General features: G+C 46.5%; 1 protein-coding gene across 5 annotated transcripts in view; it reads left to right on the forward strand.

Moving 5' to 3' along the window:
* Nucleotides 1–22,967, forward strand: part of PDE8A (phosphodiesterase 8A) — a 170,294-nt gene that overhangs the window by 27,561 nt on the left and 119,766 nt on the right. For 3 of the 5 annotated variants that reach the window (XR_014541641.1, XR_014541642.1, XR_014541643.1), the window contains exon 1: nucleotides 4,413–6,773. The exons of 1 other annotated variant lie outside the window; for it this stretch is intronic. Coding sequence is in view for 1 of the 4 variants with exons in the window: in XM_083586420.1 (XP_083442546.1) it covers nucleotides 6,531–6,773 (243 nt within the window). In the remaining 3 variants the exon portion in view is untranslated. Of the gene's footprint in view, nucleotides 1–4,412; nucleotides 6,774–22,967 lie in introns of those variants that run through there. One more of the 5 variants, XM_083586420.1, reaches the window with a different exon arrangement.

Raw genomic sequence — 22,967 nt, forward strand, 5'->3', positions numbered from 1 at the left:
GCCCCTTTCTGGACAGGGATAGCATAACTTCTGTCACTGTGGTAACCTCCAGGTTAAAGGTAAAGGTAAAGGGACCCCTGACCGTTAGGTCCAGTCGTGACTGACTCTGGGATTGCAGTGCTCATCTCGCTTTATTGGCCGAGGGAGCCGGCGTACAGCTTCCGGGTCATGTGGCCAGCATGACTAAGCCGCTTCTGGCAAACCAGAGCAAACGCTGTTTACCTTCCCGCTGGAGCGGTACCTATTTATCTACTTGCACTTTGACGTGTTTTTGAACTGCTAGGTTGGCAGGAGCAGGGACCGAGCAATGGGAGCTCACCCTGTCGTGGATATTCGAATCACCAGTCTTCTGATCGGCAAGTCCTATGCTCTGTGGTTTAACCTTAACCTCCAGGTTAGATTACTGCAATGTGATGTACGTGTGGCTGCCACTGAAGACCGTTTGGAAACTTCAGCTGGTGCAGAATTTAGTGGCCAGGTTGCTCACTGGGGCAAAATGGTTTGAGCATATAACTCCAATCCTGGCTGACTGCACTGGCTGCCAATTAGCTTTTAATACAAAGTGCTGCTTTTGACATAATAAAGACCTAAACAGCTCAGGACCGCAAAACCTCACAGACCCCCTCTCCCTATATCAGTGGTGGCCAAACTTGGCCCTCCAGCTGTTTGGGGACTACAACTCCCATTATCCCTAGCTACCAGTGGTCAGGGATGATGGGAATTGTAGTCCCAAAACAGCTGGAGGGCCATGTTCGGCCACCACTGCCCTATATGAACCAACCTGGGGCCTACAATCATCATCTGAGGCCCTTCTTTGTGTGCCTCCTCCACTAGAGGCCTGGAAGGTGACAACTTGAATATGGGCCTTTTCTGTGGTGGCTCCCTTCTTGAGGAACACTCTCCCCCAAAGAATCTCTTCCGGCGCCTTCATTACATATCTTTATAGATGGCCAGGCAAAAACATCCCTCTTCTCCCAGGTCTCTGGGCAATTAAACAATATGCAGCCTTTTAAACCGGGAGAGGTGGTATTTTGTTTAATATGGCAGACGTTTTTGTGTTTTTATATTGTAAACCACCCTGTGATCTTTGGATGAAGGGCAGTATAGATAATACAGTGGTACCTCGGGTTAAGTACTTAATTTGTTCCGGAGGTCTGTTCTTAACCTGAAACTGTTCTTAACCTGAGGTACCACTTTAGCTAATGGGGCCTCCTGCTGCTGCCGCACCGCTGGAGCATGATTTCTGTTCTCATCCTGAAGCAAAGTTCTTAACCTGAAGCACTATTTCTGGGTTAGCGGAGTCTGTAACCTGAAGCGTATGTAACCTGAAGCGTATGTAACCTGAGGTACCACTGTAATAATTATAATAGCAATAATATTAATGAATAAATAAATAATCTGGAATAATTGAATGAAGAAATTGAGCCTACAAAATCAAGGGACCAAGAGGTGGATGGTGGTTGCCAACTTGTCAGAAACGCAAACAAACAACACCCTGCCTGGTCTGCTCCCATGGGCATAGCCAGGATTTTTGTCAGGGGAGGCAGGCCTTTTGTTAGGGGGGGGGGACACAGAACCTCAGTTAGCTATGTATTTTGACTGATTTTATTGATTTGCACCTCCCTGGCTATGCCCATATCTGTTCAAGTGCCTTTTAAGGAGCAACTTGATCTGCAGAGATCAGCAAGTAAAGCAGAACGCAAGAGGCCCGCTGGCTCAGGGTAAAGGCATTGTGTTCTCATAGTGGCAAATCAGATGTCTACGGGAAGCCCATAAACAGGACCCTGAGTGTAGCAGCACTCTTCCCTCTTGCGATTCCCAGGAACTGGTTTTCAGAGGTATAGTGCCACTGAAAGTGGAGGCACAACACAGCCACTGAGAAGTCTTATCCAACATGAATTTATCGAATCCTTTCCCAAACCAAACCAAGTTGGTAGTCATCACTGCCACCAATCAAGTAGAGAACCTCCAGACAATTCTGGACTCCACTTCCCATCATCCCTGACCACTGGACAGGTTGGCTGGGATTGATGGGACCTGGAGTCCAGCAACATTTGGAGGGTGTCAGGTTCCCCATCCCCAAGTAAAGCTTTTTACACTTGGCAATCTCTGCCAATTAAGCTGTTTTAAAAGGCCAGGGGGCTCAGGTATGTGTATGTAGATATATATGAAAATCTGGCAATACTATTCCACACCCCTGAAAATTATATTTAAAAAAATATTATTGCTGCAGACTGCAAAACAGCAACATCCCATAAGTCGCAGCGAATTTAACCTGGTTTGCTCCCAAGTATTCAGAGTATTGAAACCAGTAGTGCAGTGAGACAATTCTAAACTCTGGATTTCTTTTTTGGGGGGGGCATCTTTTGATCAGGGGTGGGGAACCTCAGGTCTGGGGGCCAAAGGCCACTTCTCTGTCTTTTGAAACTCTTCCTAGGCCACAGCCCTTCCTTGCTTTGTAGTGGGGGTGTTTTTTGCCTGGCTGGAATTTGTCCTTGAACTCCAATCATGCCTCTTGCTTCCTGGGTTGGAGGGTCCAGAGGGTTGTGGAAATGTGTGTCAAAACCAGCCTATTATAAGAAGCCAAAATTGACACCCACTGCCCCCTCCTCACTGGCATACAACCCTCAGAAGGTTCCCCTCAAGGGAATGTGGCCCCAGGCAGAAATAAAATTCTCCAACTCCTGCTGCAATAACTGCTAAGATGTAAGAACATTTCTGCTTCCGCAGGCCTATGACCGGCTATGTTTTCCTGCTTTTCATGGCGGTTACGTGTTTCAGATGGGTTTTTATTGTTAATGGTATTTTTATTACAGACATACTCACTGCCTGGGGCTCATTTGGGAGGAAGAGCAGGATAGCCATGCGACAAAAGTTTCTTTTATTTTTTTATTACCCACCCTTCACCCTAAGCTCCAGGGCAGGTTACAACACCCAAGCACAATACTAGAAACTGTTTAAAACAATTATACAACCTTAGAATCAAAGAATTGTAGCATTAGAAGGGACCCTGAGGATCATCTGGTCCAACCCTCTGAAATGCAGTTTTCCCATACAGGATCGAACCTGCAACCTTGGGGTTATCAGCACCACGCTCTAACCAACTGAGCTATCCAAGCTCAGTCTTCTTGATTTCTATCCCTTCCTTCTTTTTCTCTTTCTCCTCTCTCTCTTTAACTTTTGTTTTCCTTTGGTGTCCTCTGCTCTGGGCCATTTTGAGCGTCCACAGAGGAAAGCGATGGTTGATGAAGGACCCTGAGTGAGAGGCAGGGAAGGGAAAAGACGTCTGCAGACTGAGAGAAGAAAGGAAAGTTGCCAGGTGAGAGTTGGGAGGGTCCACCACTTTCTGTGTCAGGCAAAGGCAGACCCTCCAAGTGTCCCTATTTTCCAGGCGCAGTCCCGGATTTGCAAAAGCTGTCCCGGTTCCTGATTTGATCCTGGAATGTCCCACTTTTCCTGAGGACCATAGCTGCCAACCTTCCCTTTTTTTGCGGGAAATTCCCTTATTCCAGCGCCATTTCCCACTCCTATCCCGGATTGTTAGATATCCCGTAGACTATCCCCGGGACAGGTGAGGCTGCTGATCCCTTATTTTCGAGGTTGCTGATCCCTTATTTTCAAATCTGAAAGTTGACAGCTATGCTGAGGATGTCCCTATTTTCACTGGCGAAATGTTGGAGGGGATGGAGTTATGTGACCCCAGAGTGAAGGAGTATACAACCTTTCGAAGCCATCTGAAGGCAGAACTGTACAGTGGTACCTCGGGTTACATAAGCTTCAGGATAGACTCTACTAACTCAGAAATAGTACCTTGGGTTAAGAACTTTGCTTCAGGATGAGAACAGAAATTGTGCGGCGGCAGGAGGCCCCATTAGCTAAAGTGGTGCTTCAGGTTAAGAACGGACCTCCAGAACGAATTAAGTTCTTAACTCAAGGTACCACTGTATAGGGAAGTAGTTTATGCTTATGTTATTTTAAAAATATTTTTATATATATTAAAAGGTGCCCAGAGGGCTAGGGAAGCCCAGTCAGATGGGTGGGGTATAAATGAACCCAAAATTATGGAATAGGACGGCCCTATTTTCATGGGAGAAATGTTGGAGGGTATGGAAGAGTTAAGAGCTCACCCGGGCCAACCAGCCACCTCTCCTGGGAAGCGACGCATTTGATCCGCACTGATTTCATGCGCGGATTTCAACAGCCAGGGCCTGCTGCCCACTCCGCTGAGCGGGGTCGGGATGGGGGCCCCCGGGCGTTTACCCCAGCAGCCCTGCCCCGGGGGCAACCGATCCCCGCCCTCCTACAGGCCGTGCGTAAAAACCTCTCCAGCAGGGCCAGCTCCGCCTCCGTTTCCTGCGCTCTACTTTGCGCGCGAGAGGGCCGGCCGGTCAGTCAGCCCACCCACCCACCCCCAGGCCGGGCAGGCAGGCAGGCAGGCTGCCGATCCGAAGCAGCAACGGCGGCGACGCGGGCAGGAGCGAGTGCAGAAGGAGGAGCCGCGCAAGAAGCCGGTTTGAAGTTCGCTCCTCTGCCGCCAGCCGGGCGCGCCGCGCCACATTGGCCCTCTCCGTTCATTTGCATTGACGCCAGTAAAGGCTGGAGGTCAGCGCTGGCGGGGGCTTTTATTGGCTGCGACGCGGCGGAGCCTGCCGGGGCTGTCAAACTCCCGGGCAGATCTTCTTCTTTTTTTCCTCCCCTTCCTTTTTTTTTTTCTTTCCTCCCTCCTTTTCGTCGTCTTCTTCTTTTTTTCCCTGGAGGTGTTGGGTTCTTACGGGAGGGAGGGTGCTGAAAAGGGGGAGATCGTGCAAGCCGGGAAGCCTCGTTCGCTACTGGGGAGGAGAAGGCGAGGCGAGTGCGCGGCTGGGCTGCGGAATCGGCGGCAGCTGCAAAGATTTCGCCGGGAGCGCCGCCGAGAGAAGCAGCAGAAGAGAGAAAAAGAAGAGGCGAGCAGCCCCCACGCGCCTGGGATTTTTTTAAAAAATATATATTAGAAAAAGAACCCTCTCCGCTTCCCTCCTTTCTCGCCATTTTAATTCATTCCACGCAGATCGGAACTCCCCGCTCTCCTTTTTCTGCTTTCATTTTTCACTCCTTTTTTTAAGGGGGGGGGAGCGCGCGCTCCGTTTTGGCGCAGAATAAAAGCCACATTTCAAAAAAAACACACAACCAAAATGGAAACGGAGGAGGAGACGTCGGCTACCGGCTGGAGAATCTCGGGGTTTTTTTCTTCCTTGTGAAAAACTTAACCTTCTCTGTGTTTGTTACAATTCCTGCTGCTCTTCTGGGGGAAGGGAAGAGAAGAGGAAGACGGAGAAATCCTCGCTCCTCTCCTGGGCTCGACCCTGCCCCTGCTCCACCCCCCCCACCCGCGCGCCTTCTCCCAAGGGTGCAGTTATTAAGATGCTCTCCATTTCTACGGGTCTTCTTTTGCATCGGCGCTCGTGCCTCGGGTTGATGCGCTCCGCTTGCAAGCTTCCCTCTCGCCTCTTTTTTGGGGGTGTGTGTTTGGGATAAAGGGGGGTTCCCGGTGCCCCTTGAATGGAAGGCCGTTGCTGGGTTGAAAGAAGCGCCTTCTTTTTTAACCCTAACCTTCCAGGAAGAAGAGTTAGTCCGGAAGAGAAGCCCTTTTCGAAGAAAAGAGAGGAAGTAACGTGTGAATGTCCGTAACGCGTTTACAGGTTTTCAAGCGCAGCTGTTGCGAAAGAGGTGCTGGAGGAAGAGGAGGGGGAAGCGTTTGGCTAGGAAGATGAATTTGATGGGCGCTTCATGAGGTTCCCACGATAACACCAGAGGGGGCTTTATTCGCCCCCACCCCCCGTCCAGGAAGCCCCACTTGGGAACTGATTTATTTTAATCTTTCGGGTGGAAGGCAATATCCGACCCACTTGTGGGGGGCTTGGAGGCGGGGGGGCTTGGGGTGTGGAAGGGTAGGGCTGGGGGGGGGAGAGCCCCCACTTACTTCGATGTAATTTGCAATACACTAGGAATACAAACGTGGGGGAAAATACTTTTTTTTTGAGGTGCTAAGAAGGGGGCCGAGAATTAGTACATTCTGGCATGGATCTGGCTTCTAATTAAACAGGAAGACTGAGGAGGGAGGCTGGGGATTTTCCCCAATTTTCTTTCTCTCTGCCCCCCCTCTTTCAACTGACTTTTTTTGGTGGGGGGGGGGAGGTTGCCAGTTAAACGCAGCTCCCTCCAGCCCCGCTTTTTAACCCACTTTCTGAGGTTGAGATCATCAAGACAATCAGTTTTGTAGGGTCAGAAGGAGGAGGGGGGGAGAAAGCCCCTCCGCGCGCCCCCCACCCCAGTTTCTCATCCGCCACCAGCCATGCGCCTTTGGGTTTGGGGTTTCTGCCTAAGGAACAGCTGACGATGTGGAGTGAAGCCGTGGATCAGGAACCAGATACGAACTATTAAGAGAAAGGAGTCACCAAGGAGCCCGTTTTCCCAAGAGGAAAAGAGGAAAGGGGAAAAGAGAAAAAGGAGACGAGGTAATCTTGAGCACTAGCGGCTTGAAAACCGCCACCATGGGCTGCGCTCCCAGCATCCACATCTCAGACAGCAGGGTGGTTTATCACAGTAGCAAAGAGACGGAGGACTCGAACTCGTCGTCGCAGCAGCAGCAGCAACAGCAGCAAGGCAACCCGGTCTCTGGATTATTCATTAAATCTTCCAGCACCTCCACGTACAAGTTGAGGACTAATCCTTCGAAGAAAGACAAACAGGACAACATGGAGGGGGAGTCTCGCACCAGCAGATCCAGTGTTAAGGTAATGGAAAAAGTCGAGTCGTTTGGTTGAAGGGGGGCGCCTGTGTTTTTCTCTTATTGACAGATATATCGAACAGGATATTGGCCCCTGTCTGTTGAGTTGGTTTTAGGTTGGTTGGGGACCTGTTTATCTAAAAATGGCAACTTCAGCGGAGTTATTTATTCCCCCCCCCATTCATCCTTTTGCAAACAGAATTAAGTTTTAAGGGTTACACTGTATGTCCTGTAGCAAGAGGTGCAGAAAATCTCTCTCTATATATGTCAATTTCATATTGTTTGAACTTTCTTGGGCCTGCATGTGTCTAGTAGTGTAAGAATGTCACAGTAGCAAAGCTATTATTATTTTACCCCTGCCACCCCCTGGCCCCCTTTAAGTTACCAAGTTTTTGTGGATATAAGCAAAAGTTTGTTTTAACCCCCATCTCCCCCCCCCCCCCGACCTGAAACATAATGGATTAGTACTGTTGATTTAAGGCACTGATTTTTTCACACGCAAACGAACACAGAGGACAGCTGGCCTTCTGAACTTTTGCAAGGATTTGTGAGCGTTCGTGTGCAGACCAGGAACAAAATTCACCAAGGTTAACGATAAAGGTGGTCAGAAGGGGAAACATGTAAAAACCCGGTTGGATTTTTGCAATAAATGTGTGGTTGCCTATTGTAAGACGTTCCAGGTGAATTCACTATGTAGAATTTACAAGCAAGTTTGTTTAGGATTAGGGTAATCAAAACCACAAAGGTCATCCCACAAGAACCGAAAGACAAAAAGGCACTAGGAATATTGACTCAACTAAGAAAATAAATATTTTTAAGGATCAAAATAGACGTACTAATGCCTGCCCTGTTCAAGGTTTACAGCCCAGTTAAACTGCTATGCTCAAAATAATAAAATGAATTATACTAAAGCTTGAAATATTGATTTCAGTGAATACTTGATTTCAGTGAAACCTCATTATTCACTTTTTAAAAGCTTATTTAATATATACCTCACCTTTTCGCCAAAGTGCTCAGGGTAGCGTATACAGCTGTGTCCCATTTTTATACCTGCAACAGCCCTGACAGGTAGATCAGGTAAATAAACTGGCCTAAACTCAGGCCTAGGGGAAACGGTGATCTAAACTAAGCAGATATTAGAACTTGGTTGTATTTGAGCTAAACTGAGCAGCCTGGGTGCTGCATTGAACTGGATTTAACGTGTGAATGAAGATGCAAACTGTCTTAATTTCAACTGCTTCAAGCTGTTTGCTGAAGTCTAGGTGGTTTGTTTACCAGGCAATTCTGTAGGGACCATTTGCTGTCAACATCCCCTTGTGTGTTTTCATACTTTAGGGTATTCTGTTGCAATGATCAGTTGCAATAAAACAAACAAGAGCTAGAGATGTCCATGAAATTACGTACTGATTTTAATTCTAGGTGTGCTTACTAGGAAGGGAGGAAGAAGGTGGTAAGATTAGATTATGAAACCTAAATGCAGTGCCTTTTTTTTCCTAAAAAAATGTTTTAGGAGTACTCTCATTTTCCTACTCATATTGAAATACTGCCCATCAATGAGGCCAAACTTAGATTCACAAAATGTTTAGGGGCATGCGTACCCCTGCGTCCCCCCAGGAAAAAAAAATTGTCTAAATGTAATGCCTGTTGCTTTTCCCATGTAGGACGAGCCAGGTGGCTGGTTTTATGTTGAGCAAAGTGTGTGTGTGTGGAATGGCTAAAATCCTCACGCCCAGCTCCTCTCCTGTAGTGTTTAGAATTTCCCAGGCACCAGGTGCATTTTGCTCCTGGTGTGGGTCTAATTGCGACTACATGGAGATTTCTGGGTACTTGGTTGACGGTCACTAGGGGTGCCAACTTGAATAAAACGGGTGTGCGTGTTTCTTAGGTAAGCCCCGCCATGCATAATCGATCACAAGACACAATTTAAATGGCAATGCTTATCAACTTGGGGGGCAGCTCCCTCAGTTTTTTTGGGGGGGGGGACTAAAGGACCCAGGCCCCTAGGAGTTCACTCCTATGGCAACCACAGTTTTAAAACCTCTGTCTTTCGATTTCCACTGTGTGTTTTTCTCCCTCTTGCATACCGGGCCAAATGAATTGTTGGCCACAGTTAAGCAATGTTGTTGAGATCATAGAATTGAGCCTTGGAAGGGACATCTTGTCATCTAGTCCAACCTCCCAGCGAGTAGACATTCCGTTGCGGCTCTCGCAACCTAGGTTTAAAGGTGGTCTTTGGCACCTAGCTTATCTATCTTGAGTTTCTAAGACCGCTGTGCTGTACGTAATCAAAACTGAAGCCCCACCCCTCCACCGCCAAAACCAGCTTTAAAGTAAAGGTAAAGGGACCCCTGACCATTAGGTCCAGTTGTGGCTGACTCTGGGGTTGTGGCGCTCATCTCGCTTTATTGGCCGAGGGAACCGGTGTACAGCTTCCGGGTCACATGGCCAGCATAACTAATCCGCTTCTGGAGAACCAGAGCAGCACACAGAAACACTGTTTACCTTCCCGCCGGAGTGGTACCTATTTATCTACTTGCACTGGCGTGCTTTCGAACTGCTAGGTTGGCAGGAGCAGGGACTGAGCAACGGGAGCTCACCCCGTTGTGGGGATTCGAACCGCCGACCTTCTGATCAGCAAGCCCTAGGCTCTGTGGTTTAACCCACAGCGCCACCCGCGTCCCTAGCTTTAAAGTACGTAAAGCAAAAACAGGTGATCCAGTCTCAGGGATCACACTTCCATGGAATTAAGTTCCGATTAAATCAGTTTGGATTTGTTGTGACTTTTAAGCAAGGCTCTGATCCGCTGCGTCTGAGTAAGCCCCATCAAACACAGTTGTACTTGCTTCTGAGTAAGTGTGTAGGGCCGGAGCGGCAATCCTCTATGCCAATGAGGTTGATCAGAACTTAAGCCTAAGATTCATGTGTTGCAAACTCTGATCTTGGCATGTGAAAGGGTCAATATTTTTTTCTTATTCATTTATTTATTGAGGGGATAAAATAGTTCTCAGGCTTCTTGCAAGATCGCTAAGGATTTGTGTGACATCTCTTAACATTTTTACTTTTCATGGATGGTCACTGAGTTATCATGAGAAGCTCTTAATGGAGAAGTAATATAGTTGTGTGTAGGTGGCTTTTGAAATGTATTTTTGTCTCAGTTTTACTCGCTTTTCCTATAAGCCTTCAAATATATGAAGAAAGAAGAAAAGACAGCAAATACTGATATATGAGAGACATACATTTGAGTGAGCGATGGGTGGGGTGGACTTATATATTATAAACGTTGCATAAAACATCTTTCTTTCTTGTACTATTTCCAAGTCGAATGGTGAAATTGCAACCACTGTGGTAAATGAAAACAAATTAGGTATACGACCCCAAAACTCTGAAATGTGTGTTTAATTCCCACCCACCACCTCTCTTATTCAGTATAGGATTGAGGATTTAACCATTTTAAAGATTACAAAGATCACTAGGGCAGATGTGCACCACACATTTAAAGCATATCAATCCACAGCAAATGGCTTTCCTCTAAAGTATCATGGGAAATGTGGTTTGCTATCTCACTGGGAATTGTAGTTCACTGAAACTATAGTCTCCATGATTCTTTGGGTAGGTGGGGGGCGGTCATGTGCACTTAATGTGCTTTAAATGTGTGGTGTGAATTTGCAGAGACTGTAATCTTGCAGTAAAATTTAGAAGGGGCTCTCTGGTTGATTTCAGTCTGAATTCAAGATACTACTTCTTGATGGATTTAAGGCAGAGATAGGGAACCTGGTCAGGGATGATGGGGGATGTAGTTCACCAGAGGTTGCAGGTTTGATCCCCGAATGGGACAATTTACATACTCCTGTATTGCAAGGGGTTAGACCAGATGATCCACTCTACAATTTTAGGATTCTATGACTACCGTATTTACGCGAATCTGATGCTCCATCAAATCTAATGCGTGCCTCAGTTTTCAAAACCTTGAAACCAAGAAAGTATTTGCCATGCCAGCGGTGTTTTTCAAGTTTGCAACCGAATTTGATGCGCCATCATATCTAATGCGCATATCTAATGTGATTTGGCGAAAAAAGGTGCGCATTACATTCGAGTAAATATGGTATGTCTATATCTATATATGCTGCCTGATGAATTGGGAGCACCTTTTAAATAAGATGGGATGCGGGTGGCGCTGTGGGTTAAACCACAGAGCCTAGGACTTGCCAATCAGAAGGTTGGTGGTTCGAATCCCCGCGACGGGGTGAGCTCCCGTTGCTCGGTCCCTGCTCCTGCCAACCTCGCAGTTCGAAAGCATGTCAGAGTGCAAGTAGATAAATAGGTACCGCTCTGGCGGGAAGGTAAACGTGTTTCCGTGCACTGCTCTGGTTTGCCAGAAGCGGCTTAGTCATACTGGGCACATGACCTAGAAGCTGTACGCCGGCTCCCTTGGCCAATAAAGCGAGATGAGCGCCACAACCCCAGAGTCGGCCACGACTGGACCTAATGGTCAGAGGTCTCTTTACCTTTACCTTTAAATAAGATTGGTTAATTGATTAAACCTTGACTCTCCAGAGATGATACCTCATGTCGGTTCTTTGACGAGAACAAGCAAGGCTTACCTACTCTACTCCTTTCCTCTCCTCTCTTTAAGCAGAATGGGTTTTACTCATGAGCTCAATAGGAGAGTGTGGGCTTTATTTATTTATGAATGGTGCATAAAATGAGTTTGCTCTTTATTCTGTACCTCGTTCACGTTGTGCTCCTTTTCGCCGCAGTTGACATATAATATACACGACGGTGTCTAACTTGACTGCGTGCATCAGTGAAAAGAGTTGCAGCCTCGTCTCCTGCTGTTTGCCATGTCATCGACAGCTGAAAAGTAAAAAAGAACAAAGGGTCTTGTGGCACCTGAAAGACGGGACAAATTTATTATGCCATGAGCTTTCGTGGGGAACAAGCACAATGATTTGGCTTTAAAACCTGGCAGAACCTGTGCAATAACTTGAGCCATAAAAATAGAAGGAGTGCATAAATAACATATGTGAGCCAGGGATTGTGATTTATTCTGTATCTATTAATTTGATGTGTCTGTTGTCAGATAATCCATCCCAGACCAGATGGAAGGGTGGCTGTGTTTTTAAAATGCACATTGTCATTGCAATCTGAATGCTGTTCCATGTAACTTCATAACCTTTATTTTATTTCATTTTCAAAAAGCTCATAATATAAATACTCTAATAGCAAGGCCTATTATTACTACTATTTCGCCGTGAATGGTCACGAACCAAAATGTCAAGCGTGGGGTCAGGAAGGCGTCCGCTCTATCTGAGCGCTCGTCCGTAGACCGGCCTGCGGAGGGCCCTCCTCAACATGACCATATCAAGCCTATTTAATTTTTTTTAAAAATAAAATCATTCAAGGCTAGCAAGGAACACCTTATTTGGGTTTGGTCCATGCATCAGTCAAGTTGCTACAGTGGTACCTCAGGTTACGTATGCTTCAGGTTACATAAACTTCAGGTTGCAGACTCCACTAACCCAGAAATAGTGCTTCAGGTTAAGAACTTTGCTTCAGGATGAGAACAAAAATCGTGCTCTGGCGGCGCGGCGGCAGCAGGAGGCCCCATTAGCTAAAGTGGTGCTTCAGGTTTAAGAACAGTTTCAGGTTAAGAACAGACTTCTGGAACGAATTAAGTTCTTAACCCGAGGTACCACTGTATTTTATTACACAGAAAAGAGTCTCAAGCTGCATCTTTTTCCCCTTTCACCTGCTACCTGACTCTTCCGACTTGCCGCGTCAAGGACTGAACCTGGGACCTTGTGCATCAATAAAGCAGGCACTCTGCCACTTCGGCAGCTTTCCTGCTGCAATCGTCTGTGCTTTTGACACATGGTGAAATCCAAATGGCACACATTAGACCGCCAGGTGTGTAAATGTCTTTGGCACTGTCGTTCTTGGCATCGTGAAAGCCAGGTTAGACTGGATCGACGTGATCTGGCTCCCCAGTCAAATATATATTTCCCCACTAAAGTGCAGTCTTTTGTTTTACCTTTGCGCTGGCTATAAAGATTGAATTGAATTATTACTGCATTTGTATCCCACATTTTAGGGACGTGGGTGGCGCTGTGGGTTAAACCATAGAGCCTAGGGCTTGCTGATCAGAAGGTCAGCAGTTCGAATCCCCGCCACGGGGTGAGCTCCCGTTGCTCGGTCCCTGCTCCTGCCAACCTAGCAGTTCGAAAGAACGTCAAAGTGCAAGTAGATAAATAGGTACCACTCTGGCGGGAAAGTAAATGGTGTTTCCATGTGTTGCTCTGGTTCGCCAGAAGCAGCTTAGTCATGCCGGCCACATGACCCGGAAGCTGTACGCTGGCTCCCTCGGCCAATAAAGCGAGATGAGCGCTGCAACCCCAGAGTCGGCCACGACTGGACCTAATGGTCAGGGGTCCCTTTACCCTTTACCTTTATCCCACATTTTACTCCAAGGAGCTCAAGGGGGTAGAATGGGTTCCTTCCCTCCTAGTTTCTTCCCAACAACAAGCCTGCGAAGTAGGTTGGGCTGAGAGGCAACGACTGGCTCAAATTCACCCTGTGAGCTTTGTGGCTAAGTGGGGATTTGGTTTCCTAGTCCAACACTCCTGCCACTGGCTCTCTAGTGTGGTGAAACCAAAAGAACAGCTGTCTAGCAAAGATGTGAGGAAGCTGCTTTCAGATTACAGTGGTACCTCGGGTTACATACGCTTCAGGTTACAGGCGCTTCAGGTTACAGACTCTGCTAACCCAGAAATAGTACCTCGGGTTAAGAACTTTACCTCAGGATGAGAACAGAAATCGTGCTCCAGCGGCGCGGCGGCAGCGGGAGGCCGCATTAGCTAAAGCGGTGCTTCAGGTTAAGAACAGTTTCAGGTTAAGAACGGACCTCCGGAACGAATTAAGTACTTAACCCAAAGGTACCACCGTACCTGCTTTTGTGAGCATTCATTCTGATTTGTTTGCAGGGAGGTGTGACAAAGTTATTATATGTCCCCACCCTTTGCGTCACATTTCCCCTGTCATTTCCTTGATCTCAAGAAGTCCAGTTTCTCCACTTTTTTGGGGTGAGGGTGGGGGAACACACCTGTCGTACAAAAGTTCCCAACCAACTTTAATGGTGGAACCTGAGTTCACCAGCATGTGATGCAATTCTCCACTCTCGTCTACGAATGGCTGTGGCTCAGGCTTCCTCTCTGGTCTGAGCAAACAGGCCGCTTCCTATCCCTGTTGTCAGAAATCCCATAAATTAAATCATGCGTTCTGTGATGTGCCTGATAGTGGTGGTCCAGGTGGCTGAAGGTTAGATCAGGTGCAAGGCAACTTTCGATGTTCTTATGGAGTTGCATGATGATTGCAAACCTGATGGTATGTCTGTATGCGGTCTTCATAAATTTGACTCATTACCAGGGCAAATGGGATGCCTCACACCTACTTACCCCCAATGTTACAGTGGTACCTCGGGTCACATATGCTTCAGGTTGCATACGCTTCAGATTACAGACTCCGCTAGCCCAGAAATAGTGCTTCAGGTTAAGAACTTTGCTTCAGGATAAGAACAGAAATCGGGCTCCGGCGGCACAGCAGCAGCAGGAGGCCCCATTAGCTAAAGTGGTGCTTCAGGTTAAGAACAGTTTCAGGTTAAGAACAGACCTCTGGAGCGAATTAAGTACTTAACCTGAGGTACCATTATATTTTAATTCGAACTGTGGGATTTTGGCCATGGTAAGCACAGAGTTAATTACTTGGGCATGACAACAAATGTGGCAAAAATGGGTGGCAGATTCGCTAATAAAATAAATCCCAGTGTCTCCAGGACTGCAGGTGCAAAGGTGATACATGGAGAGGATGAGTGTGATTGTCCTTATTTAGCACCAATGAAAGTGCAGCAAACTTTGCTGAGATTCAGTGTTAGACTCTAAGATCCCTTTAAACCCTGTGTTCATCTAGCTCCGCCTCCTGACAATGGGACATAATTGTTGACGGTTCAGCCTCTGTTTAAAAACCTTTGGAGGCTGTCTGCTCTTTCACTGAACTGCTCATACTATCAGAAACTTCCTCTTAATGCTTAGCTGAAATTCCTTCCTTGTCGGCTGAAATGCTGTGGCAGGGATGGATGGGACTTGCAGGTCAAAGTATCTAGAGGTTGCCAGGTCAGCATCAGCTGATGGAAGCAGTCCATAGCAAGGATATGAACCAGGGCCAATTTTTGCCAACCTGTTGCCTTCCAGGTGTTTTGGGGGGGCTGATGGGCGTTGTAGTCCAGTAACATCTGGAAGGCAAAGCCTGGTTTGCAGCATTCAGATTAACCACACACACACACACACAAAATATGCCACTCCTTTTTGAAAAATGGATCAAACAGGCAGTGTTCGAAACGCCCATTGTTCTAGGTGCCTTTTGCAACAGGGAATTTCATTAGCGCGAGCCGTTTCTCATCTCTGGGTGCAGTGCTGCGTCTAAGATTTCAGATTAAAACTGCAGAGTGGAAGGAAAGGAGGACCCTTTTCTGCCTCCCCACTTCCAGCTACAGTGGTACCTCGGGTTAAGTACTTAATTCGTTCCGGAGGTCCGTTCTTAACCTGAAGCTGTTCTTAACCTGAAGCACCACTTTAGCTAATGGGGCCTCCCGCTGCCGCCGTGACACGATTTCTGTTCTTATCCTGAAGCAAAGTTCTTAACCTGAAGCACTATTTCTGGGTTAGCGGAGTCTGTAACCTGAAGCATATGTAACCTGAAGCGTATGTAACCCGAGGTACCACTGTACTCTCTGAAGACTGGAGAAGAGACCCTCTTAAGAATATTAAGGGGGTGGGCAGGGTTATGACTATGAAAAAATGAACATAATATTTTAGCTATAGTTCATTCATTTTCAGCTTTGTATTCTTCTTATTTAAAAAAAAGTGCCTAGACATTCCATTGTTGTACCCATCACCTAGATTTAAGGTGCCATTTAGCTCCTAGCTTTCATATCAGTTTCTAACACTGCAAACAGGTGGTTCTGGTGATGGGTAGAACCTTAGATTCCGTCCTTTGAACTGATAAGGTCCTTCCTTTGAAACACTCAGCGGACACTATAAACAATGGCTAGGCTCTGCCTGCACAGCTGAGAGGCAGTTGCGGGAAACCACAGGAGAGTTGATCATGAGTTCGAATCCGGGTTGCAGGCTTTCCACAGACCTCCCACAGCATGGTGGGCTAGAGGGCCCACTGGCCTGATCCAAAAGGGGCTCTCCTTCTGTTCACTTTGGGGCGGGAGAATCTATGACACACTCGACTCTTTCTATTTCCACATCAGCCACCCTCCCTTTTCTTGACTGTGGTTGTTTTGTACTTGCAGCCGATGTCATTGCTCTGAACCCTTCTCAGCCTTTCCCTCCCATTTCCATTGACGTCAATCATCTTGCACAAAGATTTGGCTTCCCACAATGAGACATTCTAAATTTTCCCCAGTGCTCCTGCTGCCTGTCTCTAAGGCCAAAATGTTTTGCTACGAGAGATGACGGCTTTTTTATTGCATTTTTGGTTGACCATAGTGCAGAGAGAGTTCCCCGCCCCCCACTTATATTGACCTGAAGTAAACATTTTATTTTTTTTAATTTAACCGAAGAAATACGCGAAGCTATAAGGCAGAGATGTTGCTTTAGACGAGGTGCTGCATTTAGATAACACTTCATCACTTGTCCCTGACATTTCCTTACCTGATAATTTCCATGTTACGTGTGATTTTTCATGGGGTATAAAATCCTCTTCTGGAAATCCATGTTGATTGCTTCTGGGGAAAATCCATTTACAACCATGTTAACCTGAAAAATTGTGGGTATTTTGTGTTGTGATTTCCCCATGGTTTCCGTGGATCGTGCCACGTGATGAAATCTGGGGTGATATTCCTCATACAGTCCTCTCCTGCCTTTTTCGTGAGTAAATCAGAGGGGAACAGAAGCACGCAGGTGCATAAAGGGGAGCAACATGTCTGATGGCATCAGCTGCTGTGTCACACCCCATCCACTGGTGTGAATTAAATTTAGCTTGACATGGTGATATATTGACCATAGTGCAATATAGTGCAGTGCAGCGTAAAAGGAACGCTAGAAGCCAGGACAGAAGTGCGAGTGTAACCAGGAAAACTAACATAACAATACCTATGTCTGAAAATCAGGGTGGGGAACCCACGGCCTTCCAGATGTTTGCTTGTTTTTAATTTTCAAATATCTTTATTGAAACTTAACATATATACATAATAACCATAATTCCCAATGATTCCCTCACATAAAATATAATCTCAAAATTACAACAGTTGCATAATTATACACTTAATTATAAAACCCATCACCCACCCTCTACTTCCCTCCACAGCAATTCAACTTCTTTATATTTCTTTCTACCCTTTCCCCCTTGCATTCTATAATAAATTATTTTTGTTAAATTCTGATTTTACTTTTTCTTTGTTTTGTTATTGCATACATTTTTTATTCTAAGCCTATTAACATGTCATTTTTAGAACAATATTTTGACATATAATCTTGGAAATATTTCCACTCCATTCTTAACTTTTGATTTGATTGATATCTTATAATTGACGTTAATTTTGCCAATTCTATATACTCACTTAATTTACAAATCCACTCTTCCTTTGTTGGTATGTCCTGAGATTTCCATTTAGTAGCAATCACTACCCTGGCAGCTGTTGTTGCATATAAAAAGATTTTATTTTTTTTCATATGTGGTATGTCTTTGCCCATGGCCTTCCAGATGTTGTTAGACTCCAACTCCCATCAGCCCCGGTGAGCATTTCCCAATAGCCAGGGATGATGGGAGTTTTAGTTCAGTAGCATTTGTTTCATTTATGAATCGCTTCCCATGAAATGTCCCAAAGTGATCGACAATAAAACAATTAAAAGCCTACGTATTTCAAATCTAAAAAATAAAATTTCCTTCGAGTAGCACCTTAAAGACCAACTAAGTTAGTTCTTGGTATGAGCTTTCGTGTGCATGCACACTTCTTCAGATACACTGAAACAGAAGTTGCCAGATCCTTCTATATAGTGAGAAGGTGGGGAGGGGTATTACTCAGAAGGGTGGTGGGAATGGGTGGTTGGCAGATAGCTGTGATGAGCCTGTTGACGACTCTTAACGACTGCAATAGGTCTTACAGGAAAAAGCAAGGGGTGAGAAGGTGAAAAATGGCTTTGTCATGTATAATGAGATAAGAATCCAATGTCTTATAAATCTGATAAAGATGCAGGCCGCAAGACTCCACAGGTGTCACAGGAGCGCGCCGGTCAATAACCACACACTTCAAAGATGGAATTATTAGCAAAAACATGAGCTCCAAAGCAGAGGTCGGCACCCTAAGGCCCATGGGCCAGTTCCAGCCCATGAGCTTCCTGGAACCGGCCCATGGCCGTTTCGTGGATTAGCGTGGGGATTCCATGCTTTTTTTTTGCGGCGCCATTTTTTTTCTCGCTGTGGGGACCGACTTCCGGGTCAGAAGAGTGCTGGAAATAGCGTGTGTGCACACGCATGGGCGCTCCTCACCCAGAGTAGAGGCCGTACACGTGCGCACACGCTATTTTCAGCGCACTTCCAGGACGGAGGAGCGCCCGTGCACATGCGCACACGCATAGCTTGAGCGCGCGCACGGGCGCGCATGCTCCGGCCCACCAAGAGATCTGCCAAGGAGTGGACCGTACCAGCCTCAAAAAACATTGCCGACCCCTGCTCCAAAGACTCGGTTGAGGAGCAGAGCAGATCATTCCCAGTGGTCTTCCTTCATCGTTCAGCCTGGACACTGAGGTCCAGCGCCAAGGGCCTTCTGGCGGTTCCCTCATTGCGAGAAGTGAGGTTACAGGGAACCAGACAGAGGGCCTTCTCGGTAGTGGCACCCGCCCTGTGGAACGCACTCCCGTCAGATGTGAAGGAAATAAGCAGCTATCTTATTTTTAAAAGACATCTGAAGGCAGCCCTGTTTAGGGAAGTTTTTCATATTTAATGCTGTATTGTTTTTAACACTCGATTGGGAGCTGCCCAGAGTGGCTGGGGAAACTCAGCCAGATGGGCGTGGTATAAATAATAAATTATTATTACAGTGGTACCTCGGGTTGCATACGCTTCGGGTTACAGACTCCGCTAATCCAGTAATAGTGCTTCAGGCAAGATTTCAGGGGTTCCAGACACTTACACAGAGTTTGGTTTGCTAAGACAGCGGAGACTGTTGTGTCTTTCTGATACAGTGGTACCTCAGGTTACATACGCTTCAGGTTACACACTCCGCTAACCCAGAAATAGTGCTTCAGGTTAAGAACTTTGCTTCAGGATGAGAACAGAAATCGTGCTCCGACGGTGCAGCAGCAGCAGGAGGCCCCATTAACTAAAGTCGTGCTTCAGGTTAAGAACAGTTTCAGGTTAAGAACGGACCTCCGGAACGAATTAAGTACTTAACCCGAGGTACCACTGTATTATTATTAACATCAGTTCCAGAGCCTGAGACACCTACCCACAGCTATCTAAGCCCCCCCCCTCTCCAGGGCTCTCCCCACACAATTGGAACCTGTGTGCAGCCAACCTCTCCTCTGCCTTCTTCATGCCTCTTCTAGTTCCGAGAGACCAGTGGGGAGGGGAGCTTGTCGTAGCAGGAGGAGGAGACACCCACGACTCTTCATCAGCCTGACTCATCTCTGCCTCTTGACCTCCCTCCTCCTTCACCTGCTTCAGCTTCTGCCTCTGATCCTGCACGTCTCTCTGCCATAGACTCTCCCCGCTCACTAAGCCCTGTTAGCTCTTTCCCCCAGTTTTCTCCCTCTTCTGTCTCTGACCACTAATCATTGTCTCTGAGCCTTCCTCCTTTGGCGATTCCCCTGCTGGTTCCTCCTACCATTCCTCTGCGTCCATGCAGTCCATGACAAAAGGCTCTTTGAAGAAGGAAGGTTTTCAGTAGGTTCCAGAAAAGATGATAGTGATAGTTTTTTTCTGCCTAGTAATGAGAAGGTGTTTCAAAGCTTAGTGGCTGCCACACTAATGACCCCATTCCTACTTTGTACAGGAAAGATGTCTAGATGTGATGGTATGTGCTAGACACTCTCTCCTGCAGAGTGTAGTGATTGGATATACAGTGGTACCTCAGGTTACATACGCTTCAGGTTACAGACTCCACTAACCCAGAAATAGTCCTTCAGGTTAAGAACTTTGCTTCAGGATGAGAACAGAAATCGTGCTCCAGTGGCGTGGCGGCAGCAGGAGGCCCCATTAGCTAAAGTGGTGCTTCAGGTTAAGAACAGTTTCAGGTTAAGAACGGACCTCCGGAACGAATTAAGTACTTAACCCGAGGTACCACTGTATAAGAGGTGTTATGATCATTTAGATATTCTGGTCCAAGCCCTATAAGGTTTTGTCCTTCGGTGCCTACATGTTGAACTTAGCCTGGTGGCTGCTGCTGCTGCTGCTGCTAATAATAATAATAATAATAATAATAATAATAATAATAATAATATTTATACCCCACTCATCTGGCTGGGTTTCCCCAGCCACTCTGGGCGGCTCCTAACAGAATATTAAAAACACGATGAAACATCAAACATTAAAAACTTCCCGAAACAGGGCTGTCTTCAGATGTCTTCTAGAAGTCAGATAGTTGTTTATTTCCTTGACATCTGATGGGAGGCCGTTCCACAGGGTGGGCGCCACCATCAAGAAGGCCCTCTGCCTGGTTCCCTGTAGCTTCACTTCTCGCAGGGAGGGAACCACCAGAAGGCCCTGGGAGCTGGACCTCAGTGTCCAGGCTGAATGATGGAGGTGGAGACGCACCTTCAGGTATACTGGGCCCAGGCCATTGAGGGCTTTAAAGGTCAGCGCCAACACTTTGAATTGTGCTCAGAAACGTACCGGGAGCCAACGTAGGTCTTTCAGGACCGGTGTTATATGGTCTCGGCGGCAGCTCCCAGTCACCAGTCTAGCTGCCGCATTCTGGAATCGTTGCAGTTTCCGGGTCACCTTCAAAGGTAGCCCCACGTAGAGCGCATTGCAGTAGTCCAAGCAGGAGATAACTAGAGCATGCACCACTCTGGCAAGACGACCATTGCAACGTCTGGAGGGCCACCAGTTCCACATCCCGGTAATAAAGAAGAGCTCCTCTTGAACCCATAGGACTCTCCGGCTAAGAAGGCTTCCCTTAAACCTCAGTATCTGCAATCCGAATAAGCCCCGTTTAAATCTGTGGGGCTTACATCCGAGGAAATATGCATAAGATTACACTGCAAATGACGCGTAGTAAAAGCCTAACATTGAGGTTGACGAAATTTATTCCTACTGGTCTTGGCTATTTGGACTTTCCTGTCTCCCTCTGTTTGGGAAAAGTGTTGTGGAATGGAACATTTCCCCACTACTGTCTTTTTATGTGGAAAATGTGCCGCTTTTAGAAATGCCTTGTTTAATAAAAACATTAACATTATATTGAGCACAATATAATTCAAGTTGGGAAACCGGGATGAATGTGGTAGCGGCGAAATCTAAAAATCAACTGTAATCAGCTGTTTAACAAGTGCGTATATTTATGAGCTTGGCTCTTCGGGCTCACTGCGAGCTGGGCTGGAAGCAAGCAGAAGCCTGGGAGTGAGAAACATGCTTGATTTCTGTTTCAATCCAAGGCTGTGGCTATGGGAGAGTCAAGACCTCTTCTGGAGTGTTAATGCTGTGAGCCCTTGCATTGTAGGCTCAGGTTGTATATATGAGTAAATAAACCATATACCAGAAAGACACAACAGTCTCCGCTGTCTTAGCAAACCAAACTCTGGGTAAGTGTTTGGAACCCCTGGAATCCTGCACCGCTTGGAAATTGGGGTAGCATGCAATAATACTTAAGAGTGTTCCCATAAAACTGATTTCCAAGTAAAACAGGGATGAGGAGTGTGTGACCCTCCCAATCAGTGTTTCCCAAACTTGCTGTATTTGGACTACAACTCCCATCATCCCTAGCTAGCAGGGCCAGCGGTCAGGGACGATGGGAACTGTAGTCCAAAAACAGGTGGAGACCCAAGTTTGGGAAACAGATGCTGCAGATGTTGCTGGGCTCCAGGCTCCAGCAACAGATAGCATGAACTATGGTCAGGGGTGATGGGAACTGTAATTCAGCAACATCTGGAGGACCATGGGTCCCTCATCCCTGAAATAAATTTTTGAATTAGTTTTGAGTAGAACATGTAAACCGCAGGTAGTGCAGTTCATTGCTTTTTGGGTCATCACAAATGTCACTTCAACAATTTTAGGCTATTGAAACAGTTCCAGATGTTGATGCAGTGTGTCAAATGAACACGACATACTTTTTGAAGTTTTGTTTGCTTCGTGTAAGTCTAACGCGATAAATCTGCCCTCTGTTGATTTAGGTCAGTGGAAAACTTTAAAGGAATGTTTCCAGAAAGCCCACATTATAGGGCAGAGGGCTGGTGGTGGATGGTTTTACGTTTGTTGTACCGAGTGTGATGGAATCACCGAATCACTACCCCATTCCAGAGAGAGTGGCTGGTTTGGATTATCAAGTCAGCTGAGATAGCCTGCTCACACAAGCCCTTTGCGCAATTTGTGATTAGACCAGGATCGCTTCATACAACTGAGAAGCAACCGAGAAACTATGCTACTAACTGCACTTTTGTTACTTCTGTTGCACGCAGCGTTAAAATGTAAAATCAGCATGTTATGCTTCGTGCTCAGGGGAATATTATGATGGGAAAATATTCATTTTATGTGAAACCTCAGGTCTGAAAAATAACAACCCCCCCCCCGGAAGTATTGTAGAAGAAGCCTGAGCACACTTTTAGAGACTAAGTCCCATTGAACTTAATGGGTCTTGCTTCTGAATAACCATGCAGTGGTACCTTGGTTCTCGAACGGCTTAGTTGTCAAACAAATTGGCTCCTGAATGCCGCAAACCCGGAAGTAAGTGTTCCGGTTTGCAAACTTTTTTTGGAAGCTGAACATCCGACGCGGCTTCCGCTTGAGTGCAGGAAGCTCTTGCAGCCAATCGGAAGCTGTGCCTTGGTTTTCAAACAGTTTCGGGAGTCGAATGGACTCCTGGAACAGATTAAGATTAGGAACCAAGGTACGACTGTATTGCCTGATACTGAATGTCAGGCAATTCATTTCATGACTCTAAACTAGTTAGTGATAGGGGAGAATTTTGACTCGGTTCACATTTCAA

Source organism: Podarcis filfolensis, assembly GCF_964270895.1.
Source record: "Podarcis filfolensis genome assembly, chromosome: 14".
NCBI lineage: Eukaryota > Metazoa > Chordata > Lepidosauria > Squamata > Lacertidae > Podarcis > Podarcis filfolensis.